This window comes from Telopea speciosissima, chromosome 2, assembly GCF_018873765.1.
Source record: "Telopea speciosissima isolate NSW1024214 ecotype Mountain lineage chromosome 2, Tspe_v1, whole genome shotgun sequence".
NCBI classification, from domain to species: domain Eukaryota; kingdom Viridiplantae; phylum Streptophyta; class Magnoliopsida; order Proteales; family Proteaceae; genus Telopea; species Telopea speciosissima.
Genome location: NC_057917.1, coordinates 68,274,848 through 68,294,381, shown reverse-complemented (window position 1 = coordinate 68,294,381; position 19,534 = coordinate 68,274,848). Strand labels below are relative to the sequence as shown.

At 39.2% G+C, this 19,534-nt stretch overlaps 1 protein-coding gene across 1 annotated transcript in view; it reads right to left on the bottom strand.

The window, feature by feature from the left end:
* Positions 1-19,534, bottom strand: part of LOC122651619 (guanylate-binding protein 1-like) — a 33,998-nt gene that overhangs the window by 11,796 nt on the left and 2,668 nt on the right. The window contains exons 2-9 of the mRNA XM_043845086.1: positions 7,359-7,520; positions 4,760-4,825; positions 4,406-4,549; positions 3,462-3,575; positions 3,029-3,130; positions 2,697-2,882; positions 322-411; positions 123-257 (exon numbers count right to left, since the gene is read on the bottom strand). Of these exons, the coding sequence (XP_043701021.1) occupies positions 123-257; positions 322-411; positions 2,697-2,882; positions 3,029-3,130; positions 3,462-3,575; positions 4,406-4,549; positions 4,760-4,825; positions 7,359-7,520 (999 nt within the window). The remainder of the gene's footprint in view (positions 1-122; positions 258-321; positions 412-2,696; positions 2,883-3,028; positions 3,131-3,461; positions 3,576-4,405; positions 4,550-4,759; positions 4,826-7,358; positions 7,521-19,534) is intronic.

Genomic DNA, 19,534 nt, shown 5'->3' with positions numbered 1-19,534 from the left:
GCCAGAAATAATAGAAGAGAATCTTAATACAAACTTACAAATATTAAGCATATGTTACATTGAAGCATACTTTCTGTACAGCCTCATTTCAATAGAAATGTTCAAAGGAAATAAACAATCACCTCAAAAGCCTTTCTGAAGAAGTTCTGGAGAAGCTTCTCATATTTCTGTCTAACAGAACCAGCCCCTACAGCACTAGCATTAAATGCAGCAAGTGCTTTTTGAACTGCTTCCTCGTGTGCTTCCCTTAGAGCAACCTACAATAACAAATATTAGAATATAGTAATCATCACCAATAAGTTGTACAGAAGTCATACTTACTTCCTCAGGAGGCCTTGAGCGGTCAAAAGCAGACATATAGACCTCAGTAGCTGAATCAAATGCTCTACGACATTCTGCTTCTTCAACACTCTGCAAAAGAATAACTGCTCAAACACCTGCTTCTGCGAAAACATGCTCATGCATAGACATTCTTTTACTAATCAAAAAGGAAATAAAACAAAAGGGAACAACCATACTTCCACCTAAAACACACTTTCTAGTCAAGTGAACTACGTTCGTCATTGAAGAATATGAGACGAATCATTAAATAAATACTTAATCCAGTTACCCAAAAAAAAAAACCAGAATACCATGGTTCTTGTTTCTGTTTCTGATCTTCAGAAAATTCTGAATTCTGGCCTCATGTATGCCACATACTTAATTACACTTAAGGTAGCTTCTAATTAATAGAAAGCATATGCTTAGAGTAGAATCCAACTACAAAAACAAATACATCACACATAATACATACCACACTCAATGAAAAGGAGCATTAAAGATTTCTATGGCATGCAATACAGTTCAAACAAAAGGAGTGTGTTTCATACACCCCACAACTGGTACTAGAAAAGGAAGCCTGCCTAGGCTGGTGGCTTGACAACTTAAAACTTTTTTCTTTTTTCTAATTGGCTCTAGCTTCCGACTTATGTATCATAGGATATTAGGATCATGATACAGCTCACAAAAAGGACTACAGGATTGCATTTGAACAACTGACTTGAGGAGGTTGGAGCTAGTATAGCACCATCACCTCCATCACCATTTATCAAATTAAACAATATCTTCACAAGCTCCCAAGAAAAGAAAATATCATTTGCAAACTTAGGATGAGAGAGTACAAAGAGAGAGCTTCCACACCACAAACTCCCTCTTCACCTACAACTTTTGCATCATGCTAAGGTCATCGCTTGAAACAACTGAAACAGTATTGTTTCAATCAAGGTCCTAAATGGACATGGAAAAAAATTTTCATATTCTTTCAGGAAACCAGACAGATATTCCAAAGTACTTCTGCTGGCCTTTAACAGGTAATTATCAACTTGTGATCTAATCCACTAAGTTATGTCTTATTTCTGGCCAAAAAATTAACTATTTGAAATCCTATGTCTACTTCAGTCCTAAGATTGGTTCTCAACGTAAATCGTTACTGGCCAATATTCTCAAGATGCCTTTTGTTCAAGAGCCTGGTAAATATCTAGGAATTCCCCATCCTCACTGGACGTGTTACATCCTCTACCTTCCATACTCTGATTCACCATGCAAATCAACACATCAATCAATGGATCCCATCCTCCCTTTCCTTTGCTGGTCGTTTGTTGTGATTAAACATACTTTATCAACCTTACCAAATTATCTTATGCAAACATTCCTTATTCCTACTTCAACACTGACTAAACTTAATTATATTCTTTGTACTTTCTTCTGGGGCAAATCCCAACCTCCTGCGGCTATTAATTAGGACACTATTTCCTTGTCTAAGAATCAGGGAGGCTTAGGGCTCCCAAATTTTCATTTACTCAACAAAGTTTTTTTGGCCAAACAGTGTGGCGTTTATTTCAACATCCAAACCATCTTTGGAGTAAGGTTCTACGGCAAAATATTTCCCCCACTCCACCATCTGGGACACTCAACGGCCTCGTAATGCTTCTTGGGGTTAAAAAGAAGTTTTATGTACTTTAGCATCCATCATTTGGAAATGACATCCCCCAGAAAACTGACTGTTTGCAAACTATATCTTTGGGGAAGTCTCTTAACTGTTACCAATAAAAGGATTTATTTTTAGTTCCCTTAATCTAATCATCTCTATCCCAGCTTTAGTTAAGAAAGTGAGTCTGTGGGGAGAGAAAATTGTCTCAGATGGTTTTATCCAACCTATCATACCCTTTAAAGACCAATGACCTGGTGCTGAGGAAGACGGGAATTGACTCGCTTTCCCGCTTGGAAAAAAGAATATGTGAAAGAGAAGTAGTGGAGGGGGTGTCTCATGAAATTCTGTCCTCCCCTTCTGCAGGTGAATGATCTAAATTTACTGCAACAACTCAACAAGGAAGTGATGTTCGCTTTGAAATTGTGCACCATTGGGGGGTAATATGGAGCATAGGGAGATAAGTTGCATAATTGACTCCAAAAAAATAAATCAGGCTTCAAAAATAAAGTGGAAAGAGAGACTGCAGTTACATAGTTGACTCCAAGTAGTTCGGAAAAGGTTTTGCTTGTTGATTTTAAGTCACAAAAATGAACACATTTTTTTAACCCATTGAATTATTACATATCATAACAAACCAGTCAAGCATAAAATCATTATCTTCAAAATGACCAAATTATAATACAAAAGTGGAAAGAACATATAGGACAACTCAAGGCTCATCACTGACCTGCCAGGAGGAAGATATTGTCGGCACTGCACCATTATTAATAGCATCCAAAAAAGATTGAGTTATACCAGCAAGAACAGGTCCTGTCATTACTGTAGCTCCCACTTGCTTAGGCCTGGTTCTCTCAAAAACAAACTTAGTTAATGCATCCAGGCCAGCTCTAAATTCTGGGCGTAATTTCTCCAACTGCATACAGAACAGAATATTTTGATATGGCAATGAGAGAAAAATAGAACAAATTCAGAATATGATATAGAAAGGGGAAAATATAAATAATAATAATCAAGAATGAGAGGGAAAACAGAGAGCAAATGCACAGCAAGATGACTCACAGGCATCTGGTCAAGTCGTTGGAGATCATTTTCACTGTTAAGAGGCCGAACAAGAGGGAAGCATTCCCTGTCTGGGAAAAGAGCACGAATTGACTCTCGGATCTATTGACCAATACTTTCAACAATTAGCAACTTCAGTTAGACATAATCATTCATAACATATATTCAACCACAGAAAACAAAATCTAACATAATAGAAAAGACAGTGATGAAGAACGAATAAATCACTCGGACCATGTCTTCAACGATACAGGAACAAAATCTCAAAAGAACAATCTAAGTTCCAGTTTCTCTAACTTGAATTTGAATTCATATATTTGGCAGGATAAGGGCTATGCCTATATAATGAACCATATATATCATGTCCTCATATGAACATTCACCCAAAAAATCAAATTTAACCACAGAAGGAAAGATCAGTGTAACATTATACCTCATTTTTGGCAGCTACGTCTTTCGCACTTCCTTGCATTGGCCTTAAGGCAAGCTCTAGGTAATCACGTGGTGTTATTCTCCTATTATCCTCTACTAAATCTAAATAAAAATCCTGCAAGTGATAAATGAGAAAGTCATAATTACCTAACATGGACTAGGCAACAGATTATTCAATATGATAAATAGAAAACCAGTTGGAACTCACCAAATCAAAAGATTGTTCTCATCAACTGGCCAGCAAAAAGCATAATGTGCAAGATGGAAGGGGAAATGAATATTCTTTTTCCTTAAGTGTTGATTATCTTGAGAAATCTGATTTTACCCACAGAGGTGCTATGGGCATAATTTTTTATGGTCAAGTTGTTTTCCTTAATGACGGTTTGTTCCTTTATAGATGAGGAAGGAAAATTTCTTTATGGTGTTTCTTTTCTTTTGCTAGTTTATTGGGACTATGGCAGAGAATGTCAAATTTGTGTGGAGACTGGAGAAGGGTTCTCTCCCGACTATATGCATATGTATTAGCTAATCACCATAACTCAGGCCTCAGATTTAAAGTTATTTCATTTAATGCACTGTTTCACATTTGGAGATGCACTACAACCCTTCTTTGGTCCTGCTGTTGTCTTTTATTCTGATTAGGGCCATTTATAAACGTACAGCACGTAATACACAGCTCTACAGCTTCACTTTTTTTTTTTATTAATGAAACCAACCACTGTTATCTTCATAGTTTCCACGTCAAAACCATCATGATCATCATGCATCCGTTTTTTATGATTTAAATTAAAAAAAAAAAATTTAAAAACTACAACATTTTAATTGTCCTAGGTTTTGGAGGTATTTAAGGTGATTTGGGGTTAGAATGTTTCAACAAGGAAATAGGAAAAGAAACAATAATCAAGAGTTCAACAGAAGAAAACAGGATCATTAAAATTTACATACCCTGAGAAGCCAAACAAATATTGGTGAGAACTGCCCAAGTTCAGATACTGTGGTCCTTCCTCCAGAAGCTCTAACACGAATATGTTTAGTCATTTCAGTGACAAGGGAGAGACGATCAAGGGCAGATTCATCAATTCCACCCATCTGGAAGGAATTAAATACAACAGGGAGTTTGAATAAGAATCAGGGATATAGCAGAAATAACTATGAAAATGAAATGCAGAAATAACAGAAATTACAAATAGAGTATTCTTAGAAAAGCTAGTATGACTAAACAGATGCATCAAACCACAAATAAAATGTTGTTTGAAATGTCTCCAAGAATGAACAGGAATGAGCATGAGAAACCCCAACCTGGTTGTAAATGAACATGCTAGATAAGAGGACAGCCAAGGAGAATATCTGTGTGCTGTATGTTCCCTGTTCGAGAAAGCATACAATAAAGAAGTAAATAGCAATATTATGGAATATGGAGTGTGGAACAAACAAAATCGGAAGTAAATTAGCAGTCAAAGTAACAAAATGATTAACCCAGAAATGACTCGAATCAAAGAATAAGTTACATGGAAAGGCATCTGAAAATTAGAATAAACAGAAATGTATAGCCAAACTAGATATTAAAATGTAAGCTAATCCCAACTAATAGCAATCATCCATATTAATATTTTTAATTGATAACGCAAGGAACTGAAAATATTTAAACTACCTATTGCAAACAAGAAGAGATCAAGAACACCTCAGTCTTTGTTACACAAACGATGGCTGTCCATGTGTAGTTTAGAATCAAAATCAAGAGAAACATATTTCAGCCAAACACTTTTTATCTTGAAGGGGACCAAGAAGGGAGCATAAATGGGCCAGGCTGGCCAATAAATACCCAATCCTGGGTATGCGGGCCCAAGAACAAGGTCCAATGAATATTTCATTTTTTTTATTAACAAAAAAAGGAAAGACCAGCCTGAGGATAAGCACCCAGCTCAATTATTATACCCTCGACAGGTCTTCAATCAAAAACTGAGTATGGCCAGGCTTGAAGTTACACGTTATCTCAGGTCAGCCAATGTACAGCCCTAGGACCAAGACAAGCCAGATCAGCCTGGCATCTAAGTAAAAGAGGAGGCAACTTTCAAGTAGGTTGACATGATAAAGATTCATCAGTCTCAGGTCTAAAGCACAATCAAGTACAAAGATTAAGTGTGAAACTTTCATGAAAGTGCATTCAAATAGTTGCAATGTCAATGCAAAACCTCTTGAAAGGATCTCTTGTAGAGTGTCCTTAATGCAGATCAAAGGTACCATCACAAGTACCACTGCAGGAACCAGGCCAAGTCCAAAACAGGCACTGCGGTTCCCCTTTAACCAGGTGGTTCAACTGAACCAGTCTCTGATTCAGGCCAAGCCATGCAGCTTGGGTGTATCTGGTTCACCCAAAACCAGAATTGTGGGTGACTTTAGGACTGTTATTTTGTCTATTTTTTTATTTGTAAAGGCTGTAATATTCTTTATTAATTCCAGTTCTATTAATGGTTAGTTTATTCAGTTTTTTAGAAGGCTTGGTTTGGTTAGGAGTTAGGACTTAGGAGACTTCCTTTCCAGCTTGCACAAGGGGGAAGTATCCTGACCTAATTTAGTTATTTTCTTTTGCAGGTTGTCACCTATTGGCTGAAAACTTTCCTAAAGCCAATATGATTCAGCCTTTGCAGTTTCTATTTATTGATGTATGGGCTTCAGCCCTCCCCCATGATTTTTAATGAAGATTGAGCTTGGCTTTTGCCTCTCAAAATTCTTAGATTCAGAATATTGTTGAGATGCAGCAGAACCTTGGTGTGATGCCAAGACAGGTTGGTGGGATGTCGATCTAGTTCCAGATGAGAAGCTTGGTCCATAGCCTCTTACTCTTCTTCGATTCTTCGATTCTTCTTCTCATCCATCATCGAACTAGGTTAGAGTCTGAACTTCTATTTTTCATGCACATTATGACCCTCCCCAAACCCCGCAGTGGCCGGAGCCTCGTGCACTTGGTATGCCCTTTTTTTATACTTTATATGATTGAATCTGATTTCTGAGTTAAGTTCCCAGTTAGTACTTTTCCCCTTGAATAAAATCTGAACTTCAGGTACTGTTTTGATCATTGTCTTTAAACCTGGTTTCAGAGTTTCCTTTTTCTAATAGGAATTCTCTGGTTCATGAGTTTTAGACCTGAGATTTCAAGATCTGTCTTCATATATTTATAAATTGGATCAGGTTATAAATCTATTTCTGGTTTTCATCCTATTATGACTCCTGCTTTGTCATATTGTTTCTCCCAATCCAGCCATTGGATAGGGCTCAAACTTTAGCCAATAGTTCTCTCCAAAGACTTCTTCCTTTGACCAGTTGGACGTCCCTCAGACCTCTGGTTTGTGAGTTACTATTGTTTCTGTTCTGTTTCTAATTCTGCCTTCTTAAGTTTCTAATTTCTAGTACCTACCGTTCCAACAGATCCGAACAGTGGATCAGCCTGATATTTGGAGGGCTTAAACAATCTGTTTAGAGGACTATTTGATTCTAATTTCACCTCCATCAGTTAGATTCTGAGATACCATAGTTCATATATTCTGGTCTCACAGTGATTCTGTCCGGTGTAGTTGTTGACTAGTTGTTCAATAATCTGTCGTACAGATTATCGTTCCTCATCACTTCTCCATATACCTTCGACCAGAGTTTTAAGCCCATCTGAGATTCTGATTTTGGCTATTAATTTTCTCTTCAAATCCGGTTTCTTAACCTGCTGCAGTTCTGGTTTATCATTGGATTTCAGAACTTATTCACTTTAGGCTTCTAGAACCCATCAGCCATCATAAGCAAAGGAAAATTATCAATCAGTATAAATTTTCCAAAAATGCAGGCTTATAAGGTGAGTGCTTGGAAACAATGCAAACAAACAAATGCGTAAGACAACAAGAGAGCTAACCGTTTGATCATATGCATCAATGCCTTCACTATCCAAGAGTAAGAGACTATATTCCGTTCCATCAAGAGCAGTCCTCTTTAAGGGAGCACTCCACATCCAAAGTCCTTTAGTGCAAGGCCGGTGTGTTGAAGCAACTTGAAATCCAGTACTCCGCCCAAGAAGCTAAAAGAAACACAGAATGAGTAAAGATGCCAGAGGAAGCACATGATTATGCAATATTCTCATAAATTAATACCATTTCTACAGCTGGTTAAACAAATCAAAGCAAATTAACCAATTTGTGTGATGTTAAAGGTCTTTCACCATAATAACTCATTCGCAAACAATTTTTTCAACAGCTAAGGCACAACATATGTCATTTCATTTTCCCATGGGGATTGGGGAGAGAGTAAGCAATGAAGCATGGAGCATAAGCCTCATAAGCATGCATTTTCATTAAAAATTTTAATAAACAAATACTTTTAAGGTTTGAAAATTTAGAGGAAAAGCAAGTACATTTTTTTTAAATAAGATTACTTTCCTTTAAAAACAAAACAAATCACCCTCCAGCTATAAAAGAAAAATTAAAAAACTGGTAATTAACACATATCCCAACTGTATGTTCTCCATTGGCTTACAAGAGAGAGAAAGAGAGAGAGTTACAGATATAATTTGTCTACCTATGCATGCATGCATCTTTTTTTTTTTCTTTTTTCTTTTTTTTTTTTTTGGGGTGGGGGGGGGGGATAAGTGCATTTTTGTTTTCTGGGGCTCTGTTTTCTAGTGAACCCCAGAAAACAAACATGTCTGTTTTACTATAAACCCTATGAAACATGTGCATTTGTATATATGTTTGTGTTTGTGGAAGCTCATTAAAAAAGGATTACTTGTTTGCACACATGCACCCAGGGGAGGCAAAGACTAAATATGTAGCATTTGCACCGTGATGATAGGGTTTTTTCTCACAGGCAAGAGAAACTCTAAAGGGGGCAAAGGAAGAAGAAGAAGACGAAATGGACTCATATCTTCTTTGTTTTTCTCTCATTGACAAAAGGTACACATTCGACAATCATTTTACCCCTCGTCAGCAAAAGCCTAAAAGTTGTGAAGGCTTTGACTTTTGACAACAGTCAACAGATACATATGGGGCTTTCTGCTCTTCATCTCTTCAACAAAAAACAGGAAAGGAAAAAAAAAACAAATAGGTTAATACGAAAGCTGATAAGTAGGTTTACTCTCTCAATCACACAGCAAAGCTGCCAAGCGGCTCTCTGTTTCTTTCTTTCTCCGTCAGTTCTACCAGACACCACCACCACCCCACCCCCTGGAGAATGGGAGGGAAAAAAAATAAACATGCACAATGGAAGTTTTACTTGTAGCCAACTCTCTCAACTACACATGGAAACTGCTTAAACTGCTGTCCCCCACCCCCCCCCCCCAAAAAAAAAAAAACAAATAGCACCATATGTGCACACAAGAATTTTCTCACATACATGCATGCATATATTATAAGCATGCTGATTCACACATGCGGCTAAAACTCTGAAGCAAAACTCATAAAGGGATGGGGTGATGCAGAAGCATTATCACGGTTGGACTGTTATGAATCACTCTGGAAGCCCAAGCCAAGGAGAACCGGAACCAACCTGGATTGCGGTCCAACAGGAGTATTTAGGATTTATTTATTTATTGGGGTTATTTTTGTAATTTGAATTTTATAGGAGTTAATGATAGAGTTTATTTCAGTTCAGTTTTTTAAAACTCAATCTTATTTAGCATGGCAAGTCTATATATGCATGTAATCGATGATCATATTATTATACTGAATAAAATTTTACTTGAGTTTTAATTGCTGGCTGGTTGCCATGAGTCGATAGTCTGGTTCAACCGTTGAGTTCTTCTTCTTCCCTGATCGGAATCTTTTCTTCCAATCATTCTTCTTCCCCTACTATTGTTCATCTGTCTATTTCTCTTCTCTGTTCGAGTTCTATCAAATTCTATTCGCAATACCCTGTTCTGGAGGTACTAACAGTCCCACAAGTTTGGATTGATCTCCATCGCCTCTTCCTCTTTCTCCCCAGGATTTTGGGCGTGAGTCCCTCTGCCTTAGGCAACTCTAACCCTAGGTCCTTATCCCCTGACACCTATCCGCTATAAGAACTAAATCTGAAACCATCTCTGAACCTGCAACTACCGCTAGGTTCTGTTTCAGAAAGTTTTGTTTCTTCCCCTGATTGCTGTTTTGAGTAATGGTTGGTTAGAATCAATAGTCCCATGAGCATGGAAGAAGAACTCGGTCGAAACTACTGGTTTCGACCAAGTTGTCTCTGTTTCGCAGCCTACCGAAATGAGATGTGACGACTTTAAACTCGACCTGGTTTCGCATGGTTTTGACAGGTTTCAACCTTGTTTTGACCATATTTCGATTATTTTGCAAGTTTTGACCTGAACACCTATATAAATTCACTTATCCTCTTCAAAACTTGAGGAAACCCATCTTAAAACTCCCTATTTGAATCCAATAAAAATAGTTAAAAATCAAATTCTAAAAAGATAAAAAAATCAACCCCCCGGTTCAAGAACAAACTAGATTTTCAGCGGTGAGTGCAATTTTCAACTTCTAAATTCTGGAATTTTTCTCAAATCTAAAAATTTCATAAATCTTAATATGATAAAAAATTGCTAAAAACCAAAAGTGCAGTAAATTATTCATTTGTTTTGATGCCTAAAAATTTATTTCCATTCAGAGAGATTTTAAACTGTAATACCCATATGACGACGCCAAGGCGTCCAGACTCCTTAGTCGCCTTGGGCGCCATGGCGGGCGCCTTGTCGCCTTGCTTTTTTTCCCTTTAAAATACCATGGTCGCCTTCCTGCCTTGATAATTATGGTAATACCCAGTCCCAAGAAACGCATATATTATTGAGCTTTATTTTTTATCAGGCGTAAATGGGTTTTGACGGAATCCAATGCGAGTTAGCCCAATAGAGGAATATTAGAAAAGCAAAGGTAAATGAGATTTTTCACCATTTACGAGTATTTAGTAAGTTAGAATGACCATTCATAGAGTGTGGACCCTACAGGTGTCCCATAGCAAAGATTAAAAAAATTGAAATTGTATCGCTTTTAATCAAAAGTTGACTTCATGTGAGTTTTAGAGGACCTTAGAGTTAGAGTTTGGGTTTTCCCAAAAATGAGAAATGTAGGTAATTAAATTATCTACTTTACCATATAAGACGCGAGTTGAACGGATTTATGATGAGAAAGTTACGACAAAAAAAGTGGCCAGAAACTGCGAAAAACCTACAGCAGGCATCGGCAGCAGAGGCTTGACGGTCGATACCGTTAGGGCTACCAGTTGACCAGATGGTGATGGTCAACCAGTCACCAACCGGCAGAGTGACTTAAGTAGCGGCGGTAGCCTAACGGTCGATCGGAAGACACTGACAGTCAATCGTCAGTGCTCGGACCAGCCCTATTAAGTCCGTTATTTGGTTCATTTGGATCAATTCCAATAGCTAGAAAAAGGAGAGAGAAGAGAGAAAAGAAAGGGAAATCGAAGGAGAAGAAGATTTAGCATCATTTAGCCGTTGAACCGAATCCTAAACAAAGGGAAATCACTGCAAAGGTTTAGAGAATCAAGATTTGGAGGTTTTGTAAGGGTTTTGAGCTCAGAAAATGTAAACCCTAAGTTCTTTTTCGATGTATCCATAGTTTATGGATGTTTTGATCCATTAGATTGATGCATAATAGTGTTGTTATGCTGTAAGAATGAATCTCATATAAAGAGGTCATGTTTCCACAAAGTTATATGGAAAAGAGCAGCGAAAACCGTAGTTTTGGGTTTAGGATTTATTGCTTTGGCCATTGATTCGACTGTTGAGTCGTCCAGTGTTACCTAGATGCCCAAGTAGGGCTGTAGAGATAAGTTCAGTTAAGTTTGGATGGTGCGAGATCATTTCCACTATCCCAATAGTATAAAAGAGAAACCTAATGCTTATGAAATGTCATGCAGGCGTTCATTGGGATCCAAACAACAACAAAGGATTATTAGAAATACTGTTGAGAACCAGAGATAGAGTATATTACTCAGTGACAGAGACAAGTGAGGGGAATTCCATCATATCTTGCATGTTTTCCCATTAAAGTACGTAGTATACTTGCCTCCATGAATTGTATGTTTTAAAAATAGAAAAGAGACAGTATTTTATGATTGTTGACCAGAAACGTGCGGTGTCATAAGATAAAAGCACAGTAAAGAATAGCAAAGTACATCAAAGAACAGTAAAAGACAGCAAAGAACAGAACAAAGTCAAAGCTAAAGGTTCCATTAGTACTTATGTTAACAAGAGGGATTGAGAAGGACACTAAGATTTCCTCAATACCTACCTCGTTAGTTGGGGGACATTAGGGATTCCATCAATGCCCAACTCACCCTGGAGTTGAGATAAGTAGTGTGGACTGGAAGTGAAGATAAGTAAAGAAAGCACAAGAGCACTTATGGCTCAAGAATAGTAAAGTACAGTTGAACACGTTAAAGAACTGGTGATTGCCCACCCTTCTACAGTTCTACCTAAGGGTCTAGGTATTAAGTTGAGGTACACAGACATAGCCGAATCTTAAATGATTCACATGGTTGAATCTTCATTGATTCCCATAACAGACTGCCGAATCTTTAGTGATTCCCATAGGTGAATGTTTTTAGTTCAGTAGTGGTGCTGACTCTTACATATACACAGAGTTCGGATCCTCTCTGATCCCCATTGTTGGATCTTCAAAAATCCCCATAGCAGAGTTATGTGTATCCTCTTCCATACAAGCTAAGTGGCATATCATCCAATGAAAAAATAAAGTAAACCATAGATAAAGAATAACAGACAAAGCAGAGTAAAGACAGAGAATAACATACAGACAATGTTTTCATTATACATAGCCATGCATTACAGCTGTAGTATGATCAGATATAGTACTACAGATTGATAGTTATCATAGTAGCATGTCATAGAATGAAGCAAGATTGTTTACATTCTGTTAGATATATGGGCCAGAATACCGTGGGGGTATTCTGGACTTTTTCACTTTATTATTTTGTTAGTTTCTTGTGTGTGGTTTAGTCCCACATTGCTCATGTAATTACGTTCATCCTTTCATTATAGTTATAAATACATATGTGCTTGGGATGAATTGATCATCCAAGCATCGAGTTCTAATTCTGATCCTCTTAACATGGTATCAAAGCTGGTTATGAATTAGGACTCACATTGCCATCCACGATCCCCTTCCCTCTCTAATTCTCGATCTCTCTCCCCTTCTCTTCTCTTCTCTTCTCTTCTCTTCTTCCCTTTGTTTTGTTTTGTTCTTCTCTGTCCCATAGGGCAGCACTGATGAGGTGATCTATTGATCCAGCTGCTGCCCTCCTTTGTTACCTCATCCCATGATATGAAGATTTGATCGATAGGGTGCTTGGCCTCTTTGCTGCGAATATTGAAGACTTCAGCCTTCGTTGGACAGATCCACTCTATACTACAAGGGATTTGTTCACCATATTGGAGCTCCAGACCTGCAGCAGATTAGTATTCCAGCACCTGCATCAAGTTATATCAAGTTACAGCCTCTCAAGATCGATATCTCTTCACACTTTCAGGGTTTTTCAAAACCCTGACAATAGTCGACCTTGGGGTTCCATCTATCAGTTGATTCTGATTTTTTGAGGAGTGATTCTCCCTTGTTCAAGACTAATTCGACTGCAATTTCAGCCTCATCCAGTCACTTTTCAGGCCTCAATTCATCTTATCGATTTCAGCACTTTCAGGGTTTTTTTCAAAACCCTGAAAAAATCGATCTCAAGGTTCTCTCTGTTTGGTGTTGCTGATTTTTGGAGATATTTATTCCTTCATTATTAGAGGGCTTTCATCCTTGTTGCAGCCCTTAACTTGGAGGTTTTCTTGGGTTTCTCTTCACAACAGCCCCCTTCTGCGATTTGGGATTCTTCACTATCTTCATGGGTGACTTTGTGGATTCGACTGCTACTTCTGTTGGTGATGGAAACAGCAAACCAGATTATCATACTTTTTCCCCAAATCCAATCAAGTTGGATGGCACAAATTACTTGCTTTGGTCTAGGTTTACCTCCTTTGCCATTGCTGGCCGTGGCCTTACTGGTCATATTAGGGGAACCATTGCTATGCCTACTGAGGTTGGAGCTGCTCAAGACAAGTGGCTTGCCAACAATGGAGTTCTTATGTCCTACCTGATCGGTTCTATGACTACAGATCTGCAGCACAATTTTCTTCTCCTTGACACAGCCTCGGAAATTTGGGCTGCTTGCAAGCATAGTTCAAAATCTCGCGAAATCTCGATCGAGATTTCAGAAATTTTGAGCTGCTCGAAACGAAATGCTACTTCGAATCGAAAAAATACAATATCTCGAGCGAAATTCTCAAAATCTCGTGATATCTCTATCTCGAGATTTTTCCAAAATCTCGCGAGATTTCGAATTTTTCGTCAAACCCCTTTATATAAAAGACCACATTTCGTCAGTCTCGGTCGAAACGAGACTTCAAAACAGCTCTGGTTTTTTGTTTTTGCTTGGTTTTTGCTCATTTCTTCTCCATTCTTCCACTTCCCATTTGAATCCTTGCTGCATCTACGCCGGAACCACTTGGAGAACACAAGATTCAAACTTCTTAGCACATCTGTGAAGCCTTTCCACTATTCCAGGTAAAACCATATTCTCAAAATTGGTTTTTTTTAGGGAAATGCATGATCAATATGTTTGTTTGTGATGAAATAAATATATGTTAGACACCGGAAACCGATCTACAACTTCACGGTGTCGAAAACACCATTTTGGGTGACTATTTTTCCAAAACACCATTTTGGGTTACTATTTTTGCAATTTGAACATTTAAATGTGTTTATATAGCTTAAAATAGGGTTTCCATGAAGTTTCAGGCCTTAACTTGGCCTAAAACCCACTGAAATGACCTACCGAAACATACCAGAAAAATACAATATTTCGACCGAAATATCCAAAATTTCGAGTATTTCGGATATTTCGGTCAGCCCGAAATACCGAAACGAAACGAGTTCTCGAACAATGCTTGCAAGGAGACTTATGGACAGCTTGGCAATGATGCCCAGGTATATGAAATCAGGAAGAAGGTCCTTCACACTACTCAGGGAGAGTTGATAGTCTCCAAATACTATGCTACCTTGACCAGCCTTTGGCAGCAACTAGACCATTTTTCTGACTTTCACCCAAGTACAGCTGCCAATATTACTTCTTATAAGCAACATGTGGACAACATCAGAGTTTATGATTTTTTGGCAGGATTAAATGTGGAGTATGATCAGATTCGGGTTCAAGTGTTGGGTCACAAGCCTTTTCCCACACTTGAACAGTCCTAAGCCCTGGTCTCCTTTGAAGAAAACCGTAGGGCTGCCATGTTGCACCCTCCTATTACTGACCGGCCAGCTCTCCAGGCTGCTGCCCCTGCCACTCCTGCACCTAGTGGCACTGCTTCTCTTGGTGATTCTACTACAGGGTCTGTTGTTTGTGAGTACTATCACAAACCTTACCACACCAAGGAGAAGTGCTGGAAACTTCATGGGAAACCGGCTGACTTTGAAGCAAAGAGGGCAAAACCAAGGCCCATCAGACTGTGACTGTTACTGCAGCCCCTGCTACTGACACTGGTCTATCCCAGGATGATCTACAGGCACTCCTACATATGCTGAGGTCTTTCGCTGCTGCTACCTCTACTACATCAGCTACTGCCAATTCTTCTGCTCCTCCAGGTTCACACTTTGCCCGGTCAGGTATTCCATTTGGAGGTCATTGTGCTTTTGTAGCTTCACATCCTTGGATCATAGATTCTGGAGCTACAGATCATATGACCGGTTCCTCTAGTCTGTTTCACAGATGTTCTCCCACTTCTGGGAAAGACAAGGTTAAAGTGGCTGATGGTTCCCTTTCTTCCATATCTGGAAAAGGACTCATCAACTGCACTACCTCTCTTCCCTTGTCCTCTGTTTTGCACATTCCTAACTTTACTACTAACCTTCTTTCCATTAGTTGTATTACCCGTGATCTTAACTACCAAAGTCACTTTCTTTCCTTCTCATTGTGTGTTTCAGGATCTAGACTCTGGGATGACGATTGGATTGGGTAAAGTACACGGTGGGCTGTACCTGCTTCATGACGGTTGCTTCTCTCCACCACCATTGCCTTCTCCGCTACACCAGAACTCCATGGTCTCTTCTGAACTATACCAGTAGCACTCTAGGTTAGGTCACCCCCCTTTAGGAATTTTAGCTCATTTATTTCCTAGTTTGGTCACCCTTCGTACTAAGGATGACTTTTTTGTGAGGCTTGTGTTCTGGCCAAACAGACACGTTCAACTTATCCAATTTCAAATAAAAGGAGTTCTTCTTGTTTTCAATTGGTGCATTCTGATGTTTGGGGCCCTAGTCGTAAACCATCTATTTCTGGTCATCATTGGTTTGTCTCTTTCATTGATTGTCATTCTAGGAACACTTGGGTGTATCCTTTGCACACAAAAAATCAAGTTTTTTCATGTTTTCAGCACTTTCATAAAATGGTCCAAACTCAATTCCAGGCTACTCTCAAAGTATTGAGAAGTGATAATGGAACAGAGTATACAGAATCACAATTTCAAAAATATTTGGCTGATCATGGAATCATTCATCAAACTAGTTGTGTTGATACACCTGCCCAGAATGGTGTGGCGGAAAGGAAAAATCGCCACTTGTTAGAAATGGCTAGGGCTTTGATGTTTGCGAGGAATGTCCCGTCTCAATATTGAGGGGATGCGGTCCTCACTGCGGCCTATCTCATCAATAGGCTACCCTCTAGGGTTCTTAACTCCCGCAGCCCCTCTGATATTTTACTGGGTAATTCCTCCTTTATTGTGCCTCCCAAGGTGTTTGGTTGTATGTGTTATGCTAGAGATACCAAATCTCCAGGGAAACTTGAACCTCGGGGGCTCCGTTGTATTTTCTTGGGTTATTCACCAACCCAGAAAGGTTATAAATGCTACCATCCCCCCTTCTCGACGTACCATGGTTAGTATGGATGTTATTTTCTATGAGTCCCTTTCTTATTATTCTTCGCCACCTCTTCAGGGGGAGAGTTCTAGTGAAGATGTGTCCTTTGAGATTACTCTACCTGAGGTTCCTCTGGCTGCTGCCCAGCCTTTCTTATCACCACCCACGGCTGCTGCCCAGCCTCTTTTGGATGCTTCCCATCCTACTTTGGAGACTACCCAACACCCTCTGACTGTTCCTCCCTCACCTAATGGGAATCCTTTACAGGGGGAGACCATAGAAAATAGTGTTGCTAATGTTCCTATCCAGGGGGAGCTAACTCCAGTCCAAAGAACTATTGGTGAATTTCAGAAGAGAATTGACAACTCCAACATGATCACCTATACAAGGGGCAGATCCAACAGAGGGCAGCTGCAACCCACTATAGCACCAGTACCCATCCAATTGCCGGCTCCAGACATGGATCCTACATCTCCTGGTAATCCCTCTTCTTCCGACCTACCTATTGCACTTCGCAAAGGTACTAGGACTTGCACTTTACATCCCATATCTCATTTTGTTTCTTATAACTCTCTTTCTCCCTCTTTTCATGCTTTTGTATCTTCTCTTTCCTCTATCTCGATTCCTAGAAATTGGCAGAAAGCATCTACAGATGGAAAGTGGAAGGCAGCAATGTTGGAAGAAATGAGAGCACTACACAAAAATAATACGTGGGATCTTGTGGCTCTTCCTCCAGGGAAAAAACCAGTGGGATGTAAATGGGTCTTCATGGTGAAACAGAAGGCTGATGGTTCAATGGATAGGTATAAGGCACGTCTGGTTGCAAAGGGGTTCACTCAGACTTATGACGTTGACTATCAGGAGACCTTTGCACCAGTGGCAAAGCTCAACACCGTCAGGGTGTTATTACCTTGTGCTGCAAATCTTGGGTGGGATCTTCAGCAGTTAGATGTAAAGAATGCCTTCCTCCATGGGGAGCTTGAGGAGGAGGTATATATGGACATTCCACCAGGCTTTTCTGATGACAGGACTAGGGGCAAGGTCTGTAAAATGAAGCGTGCCCTTTATGGTTTGAAGTAGTCACCTAAGGCCTGGTTTGGCAGATTTCATAAGGCTACGATTTCAATAGGTTACAAGCAGAGCAATGCTGATCACACTTTGTTTATCAGACGGCTTGGTGACAAGGTTACTCTTCTCATAGTCTATGTGGATGATATTGTGGTCACTGGTAATGATGATGCTACAATCAGGGATTTGAAACTTCTTCTTGGCCGTGAGTTTGAGATCAAAGATCTTGGTCCTCTAAAATATTTTCTAGGGATAGAAGTTGCTCGATCTTCAAAGGGCATCTTTCTTTCTTAAAGAAAATATGTCCTTGATCTATTGACTGAGACAGGGCTGCTAGGTTGTCATCCTTCAGATACTCCTATGGAAGCTACTACAAAACTTAGGGAGAAAGATGGTGAGCCTATTGACAAGGGTGGTTATCAGTGGTTAGTGGGCAAACTAATCTACCTTTCCCACACACGACTTGACATAGCAGTTGCTGTAAGTTTGGTGAGCCAGTTCATGCATGATCCCTATTCCTCTCATATGGATGCGGTCCGTCGCATTTTACGGTATTTGAAGTCTGCTCCAGGAAAGGGAATCCTTCTATCTCCCAATGGTCACCTTAAGATTGAAGCTTATACTGATGTCGATTGGGCTGGTTCTACTGACAGGAAGTCTATCTCTGGCTATTGTTCCATTGTGGGTGGGAACCTTGTCACGTGAAGTAGCAAAAAACAGAATGTTGTGGCAAGGTCAAGTGCTGAAGCCGAGTTTTGTGCCATGGCACACAACATCTGTGAACTTTTGTGGCTTAGAGGATTATTGCAGGATATCGGTGTTGTTGTCCATCTTCCCACGATGCTTTATTGTGACAATAAAGCTGCCATTAGCATTGCTCATAACCCTGTCCAGCATGATCGCACTAAACACGTGGAGGTTGACAAACATTTCATCAAAAAGAAGCTTGACGCCGGCCTCATTTGTGTTCCCTTTGTGAAGTCTACTGATCAATTGGCTGATGTATTCACTAAGGGACTGAGTGGCAAACTGTTTCATCCTATCTTAGTCAAGTTGGGCATGCATGATATATATGCTCCAACTTGAGGGGGAGTGTTAGATATATGGGCCAGAATACCGTGGGGGTATTTTGGACTTTTTCACTTTATTATTTTGTTAGTTTCTTGTGTGTGGTTTAGTCCCACATTGCTCATGTAATTACGTTCATTCTTTCAGTATAGTTATAAATACATATGTGCTTGGGATGAATTGATCATCCAAGCATTGAGTTCTAATTCTGATCCTCTTAACACATTCATTAGCATGATATGAAATGTGTTCTTTCTCATTGGGCTAGTGTAGCTCACCCCCACAGATTATGATTATTTTACAAAGCATGCACACATCGAGTGCCCGTACGCCGACTGTGTCAGGAGAGCGAGAGGAAAGGGTGGAGCCCCTTCCAAGTAGAGAACCAGAGACAAAGACAGAGTTAGAGATCGAGATATATCTTTTTTATGTAATACAGATACTTTATGTTTTTGAAGAGATACATAATGGGATGTATGTATTCAGAACAATTTGTTGATGTATATGACAGTTTGAATAATGATTGTAACATAGTGATAAGCCATATATGAGAAATATACAGCCAATGTATGTCGTATACTACCAACCTAGGGTATGAAACCAAACTAACATTTGAGTATTGTTTTTAACAATCTAAAGGTTTCATTGTATTTAGGGATGCTTAATTAGGGTCTCAGTGAAGTTTTGGGCCAAAATATGACCATTTGACAACCAAAATGATCAAAAAAAAACCAACCACCGAAATGTGGAGAGTTCTAACCGAAATATAGAAACCTTGGTCGAAACCGACTTCCTGAACCTTGCTCCTACGATTCTATCAACATGAATTAAATAAAGAAAGAAAGAAAGAAAATTAAAAAAAAAAAAAACCTAAGCAATTAAATTAAATCTCTCTATGTAACCGCATCCACTCACTCGTTCCTAAAAGAACTCGACTTCGTCGAGTTCGGTCACGAACCCAAGACACCTTTATAGTTAATCTCAATGCTGG